This window comes from Rousettus aegyptiacus, unplaced genomic scaffold (genome assembly GCF_014176215.1).
Source record: "Rousettus aegyptiacus isolate mRouAeg1 unplaced genomic scaffold, mRouAeg1.p scaffold_m13_p_5, whole genome shotgun sequence".
Taxonomy (NCBI): Eukaryota; Metazoa; Chordata; class Mammalia; order Chiroptera; family Pteropodidae; genus Rousettus; species Rousettus aegyptiacus.
The window spans coordinates 25228898-25234971 of NW_023416308.1; the positions used below are offsets into that span (position 1 = coordinate 25228898).

The 6074-nt window shown below is 41.0% G+C and overlaps 1 protein-coding gene across 1 annotated transcript; it reads right to left on the minus strand.

The window, feature by feature from the left end:
• Window positions 1-1367: 1367 nt before the first annotated feature.
• PATE1 (prostate and testis expressed 1) lies at window positions 1368-3837 on the minus strand. The gene is made up of 5 exons (XM_016122622.2): window positions 3786-3837; window positions 3414-3449; window positions 2679-2714; window positions 2252-2368; window positions 1368-1498 (listed from the first exon to the last, which is right to left on the minus strand). The coding sequence occupies exons 1-5, from the start codon at window positions 3835-3837 to the stop codon at window positions 1368-1370; spliced, it is 372 nt and encodes a 123-aa protein (XP_015978108.1).
• Window positions 3838-6074: the final 2237 nt, after the last annotated feature.

The following is a 6074-nucleotide window of genomic DNA, read 5'->3' on the forward strand; positions in this document are numbered from 1 at the left end:
TTCATTCCGATCTTCCAGCTATTTAATCCTTTGCTTATCTTTTGTTTATTCATTCTAATATTTCATTTATCATGTTTTTATTTGATCTATTATAATTTATACCAAATAATCCTACCCAATTTTTATGATTTTTGATTCAACTTGCATGTTTAATGATCTCTTCACATATCTTTTCATTCTTGTTTTTAATTCCATGAAGATAGTGATCATGTATCCTAGGGCCTAGTAGTGCCTGAAATATAAAAGGTTTTAAATAAATGTTTGTTGAAGAAATTAAGAAAGAGTTTGGAAGGAAAAGGAAGTACAGAATACATTATAGTTGTGAAAAAATGCAACTTTATGACATTTTAATAATATCAATTAACCACCCCTTCTAGACTTCATCCTACCATTTTGTTAAGAATTAGTCTCAACCCTTGTAAGCATATTCTGTCCAACCCCTATTTTTTCCTAGGGTGCTAACACTAGGCATAGCAGAAGGCCTGAGTGTGTATGAGATGGGGTGGGAGGGAGGGAAGAAGCATTTGCTCTCTAAGAAAGTTGCTGTTGAAAGGTGTAGTGGCCAGGTGCACATGGTTTCTTCCTAGCCCACAGATCTCAGCTTCCTCTATGCTGTGCTTCAGGCATGGGAGTATTGTGTGGCTGCTTTTGGTCTCATCACCTTGGAAGCATCCTGCAGCTCTTCCCTCTCTAGGGGTTGATGCCTTCCGATGAGTTTGCCAAAGAAGCAGGGTGCAAGTATTGTCTCTAGAATCCTATAGGTGCCTCCTTTCTTCTACAACCCCCAACTTCAAAGAGAGCCTCCTTCCAGAAGGCAGAAAATCTTTCTTTCTTCATGGTTCTGGTACAAATTCCTTTCTCCATTCTACCTTTCTCCTCACTCTGGGACTAGCATTCATGAACAAAATTCAAGAAGACTCAAGACATCTCTTTCACTTTGCCACATTCCTCCCCATGAGGACAGGGTTTTATATTTGGAATTGGAATGGAATGAGAAGGGAAATCCAGAAGGAAAAAAATAACATTAAAAATATGAAAATAGCCTGTTACAGAAAGAAGGGAAGAAACAGGGAAAGAAATGATCTATCCTCTTCTTCCTTCTCTGAAGCAACTTAGTTCTCTAGAGTAATCTGGCGAAAGCACTACGTTTTGTAACAACCCGCAGGTCTTTTGATCTTGCTCTTAAGGTGCCCCCTTTCCCAAGGTGCCAAGACAGAGAATCTAGAAAGGGAGAGGGCTTTTTCTTATATACACAAAAGACAGAGCCATGTTTGCGATCTGAAATGTGTTTTTATAGGAAATCATTGTGCAGAAGCCATGGCAACAACATCACCTAGAGATTGGAACCACAGAAGGGCCAGCAATTTCTAGATGTTTTCATTACATAAGTTATAGCCTTTGCAGCACCTCAAATTCACTGAATAATTACTCCATTTTATGCCATTCACATTAGCACACTTTTGGCAGCCCTTAAAGGATAAGAAGGGAGAACCATCACCTGCAGAAGGGAAGAGAAACAGATCAGCAAAGAGACTCCTGCAAAGAAATTTCTTTCCAGCCTACACCAGCATATAAAAACATCCTTGTGTAGTTAAAGGCTCTGTTATTTAAAAGTCTTGAATTGAAAGATGTTGCAAGTTGGGGGTTTCCCAAATGAAAGGCAATGGTAGAGTAGTTTCAAAAAAGTTACTGGGGGTGGGGAGATGATGAAGGTTGCAATTCTGGGGTTGCCAAAACTGAATGTTTCAATTGAGAATCAACATTGAGTTAAGTAAGGGTTACAAATGCTAAAGGATCACTTGCCATAAACGGTAGGAAACTAGAAAAATCATGATGTTTAGTCTTACTCATCAAGGGCCATTTAGCTGATCTATTGCTGATCCCAGTCGCTCTAGTTCCATGGTTTAAAACCACCCACCAGGAATTCCAGCCAGGGCCCAAGAGAAGGAACTGCCCTCCCCACTCCACCACGCGAATGTCCTCCACTGGCCACAGTGTGCCTCTCCTCTTACCTTCATGGCCTCCTCTGTTGTCTTCATGCTTCTCAAAACACTGATTCTATAGCTATAGACCCCGACCCCTAGTAGTCACCCTCATCTATCTTCATTATGGCGTATGACGTGGGTAGAGATACTAGCCACCCCCGGGCTGAGACTGACTGTAGTAAAGGAAGGCCCCTCTTTTTTACCATGGCTGACATCTCCCTGTCTTCTTCCTCCGCCTCTTCTTCCTTTCCCCACCCATAACTTACCTTTGAAAATTCTCCCAGTTACACAAGCCTCATCCGATTTTGCCGCACACACTCCTCTGCCTGTGAAACACTCCTCTCTGGGAAACTGTATGTGGCACGTCCTACAGCGAATAGTAACTATAATTTGTCCCGGAGAGTAGGGAAATAGAAGTGAGAGCAGATCTCAACCTGCCATGGAAGAACCCATCTATCTCCCTTTCAGGTTAGAAGTCTGCTTGAAGCCTGGAGGGCTTTCCCAGAGACTCATTAAGTGTGGGCACCTCCCTCCATTAAAATAGGCTAAGCCAAGAGAGGGACTGGGTCTCAAGAGTTGTGTCCTGAAAAAAAAAGAAAAAAAAGAAAACAGGACAGGAAAAAAAGGTGGAGGGATAAGGAAAAGAACAAAATCAAGACCGAGATAATCAGAACAACTCCTCTTCATACTCACTAGGGAAAGAATTTTCCTCAACAGACAGTATGTAGTCTATGCTGACAAAGAGAAATAACATATAAAACAAATCTGCAATTTTGCCTGAGATTTACCCCGGCATAAGGTCCTTGTAATCCTTGTAATTCATTGGGTTCATCCTGTGCTCTTAACCTGAAGCCATTCCAGGCCCTTTCTGTCCTTTCAAAGCCTGGTCACCTGTCTGATAGCACCTCTGCACCTCTTCCCTCCTTTTAATTTTCTTCACCTCTACAGAGCCTCTCAGATTCCTCTACCCATCCCTATAGGATGCAGTATAGACCAGAAAGAGAAAGATAAATATACTTTCCTTCCTGCTATCCCATTTCCTTCTTTTAAATCGACCCTGCATGGCTTTCTTACCTACGTGTTTCTGGAAGCTGACAATGAAGAAAAGCATCTGAAATTCATTGCTACACTTTAGATTTGGCCAGTTAGTGCCTGTAAAGTTAACATTTCACTTTCTCTTTTCCCTTTTTCTCTTTTCCCTTGTCCATTAATAACTCACTCTAAGCCTTGTCAACTGCTGTTATGATCTTTGGTCGAACTTAAAATCAGCCCCCGTCCCAGCCTCATCCTGATGGAAGAGATTACTGAGTGTTGAAATTCAAGGTCTATCTCTGGGTTCCTTTCGATCCCTAATGCATACCCTGTCCCATTCATCTCCCCTCTCCTCCAAATTTCCCTCTCCCACATCACTGATCCATTTCTACTCACTTGTAGGTTCATGCTTTAAAAATGACCCAGACAGTACTGTTGGGGGGGAAAAAAAAGATATACTTTCTGCACATCTTATTTTAACAAGCCCCACCTCAAAGTCTCTGTGAAAATCCTCCTCATTTCTTTATAATTCACCAATTTCCTCCTACAAGGGAAGGACTAAGGCTTTGGTGAAAGTCCCAGGGATATGATGCATTTTTGTGGAAGGCATGGCATGAGAATGACAGCTTCTGTTACCACAGGGCTCCTACAGGAGGACTTCTTCATGGAACCCTGGCCCATTCCAGGATCCTCAACACATCTCTTTAACTACCAACCCTTTGTGTTCTTGGTGTTCTCAATAGTTGAAACTCAACCCTAGAGACTCACCTCTGAAGCAGCAGAGCAGGATGAGGAGCTCCAGCAGGAGAGACTTGTTCATTTCAGAGGGAGGAAGGAGCAGGTTAGGGCAGGAAGCTGCAAACTACCAGTTTATAAATCTGCCAGATTGAGCTTCCGTGTGAAAAGTTAGGGGCGGGGACACTTCAAAGGCTATCCTGCTTCTATGGAAACCAGTGACTGTCATTTCTCTTTTTGGCAAACTGAGGGGAGAAGGACTGGCTTGGTAAGTCCCAGACCTGATCTATTCCAGTCCTACCACTCAGGGTTTTCAATGCCATGCTCTATGGTCTTTCCATTATGCCACACCGTGGGAGAATACAAGGGTAAATCAGGGCTGGGTGGGTAGGATTCAGAGTCATCTTCATGGAAGTGCTCATTAAAGCTGACAGACTGTGATTATAGTCAGAGTGCAAGTAATCAAAATACAGAAAGGCCAAAAGAAGGCTGCGTACAGAGCCTTAGGAAGGCATACCTATAGAGAATGGAGAAGAGATGGGGGAAAGTTCATCTCAAAGGCAATGAAAGAAGATTTTCATGAGGAGAGTATTTTCCCACTGTCGATCATCCTGGAAGGAAGCAAACTCTGGGCTAGAGGATGAGCGTTGAAGAGAGAACTGCTTTGTGTTCTTGGTGTTCTCAATAGTTGAAACTTAGACTTCTGTTAACAGATAAAAGTTTGAAATTACTTCTGGAGGGAGGTAAGCTGATCCTTCCCATTTGATGTCAAGCCAGGTACTAGGGTGTTTTACCTCAATTCTGAGAGTAACTAGGGATTCAATAAGGGAGATGGCTGAATATAAAAGTCCCGTGGAAGGGAATGAGCTTGTGGATTCTAAAAACAGCCAAATCCAGTATCTTATTCTATGTTTTCTGTTAGTTTCTTTTGGTTATTCCTACATTTTCGACAAAGGGTAACAGAAGTTGCAGCTTAATCTCTGCTGTCATTGCAAAGAATTGAGGGTAGGGTCTATGCTCATGCTCAGGGCAAATCGACACAGAGGGGAGAAATAGCCACGGGAAGGAAGCAGATTGTAATAGGACACAATGAAAGTCTATGGCAAAGTGGGTAGTGGTCTCGGGCAGATGTTGACTCAAGAAGTAAGGGACAAGAGTGATGTATGAAAGGGATTTTCTCCATGATATATTGGAAGTTATTACTACATATTAAAAGAGCAAACTGGCTTTTCCGTACGGAGAGGAAAGAGAAAGAGACGTATAATTAGTTAACTGCTTACCTGGGACACCTACAATCCTGGTGAAGCTGTGAAATGATATTGTTAAGGATTCATACATTACTTAACCTCCACACACACAGCACTGATTTTTATGTTATGCATATTCACTCGCAGATCTCTCCATTCTCCTCCTCTCATTGCTCTGAAATTTAGCATTTCTTCTTTTATGTTTACATTCCTTTTTTCTGACATGCTGAAATCTCCTCTTCTTCCTCCTAGGAATTTCATATTTAATTTTTTGGCTAATGGCAGCCATAAAGAAGGAGGAAATGTTCTTTACCTCTGTCCCGCTGAAACCATCTCCTCGCCTAATTATACTTCTATGATATTATTATACCACTTCTCCTAAAGTAAAAATTTTCCCCTTCCAGCCTTTCTGATTTACCTGGATTCTGTGCTTATTTTTGAATTATATTTTATTGACTTACTTTTCTCCTAAAATCTCCTCACATTCATACTCTCATCCTTAGTATCTCATAATTCCTGATTTTCTTACTGAGCCTCATACTGTTCCTTTTTTCAGTGCTCTAATCCTTTTTCTTATTCTCTTAGGGCACTCCCAAATAATTCTTCTTATGGCATAAATTTCAGACCCATGACTTAAAAGTGTTCAGGAATTAATCCTGTTTGCCTATTGCTCTAAGCCTTATTTAGGTCTGCATGGAACATTTCTTCATGATGCCCCTCTCTCCATCGGAGACTTCTTGAGGTAGAGAGAGACCAGAAATGTAATCCAGAATTTATCTCAACTGAGAGTGACAAGATAGGTCTGCAGTTATGTCTGTTTCTGTGTGATTAGGAGATGGTTAGATTAGGATTTTTGCTTTGCATCTATAGTGTATGCAAAATAATATAAAATGATATTTCTTGAATGGAGATTCACTTTCCAATTAGTTATAATTATTTTAAAAAGAAACAGATCTACTTTCCACAGGTAATATAGCAAAATATCCTGAAATTTTTTGGCAATTGAAATATTTTCACATAAAGGCCTTTTGAATAAATTAATGGGACTGGTGGTGAGTACCAGGATTTGAGGAAG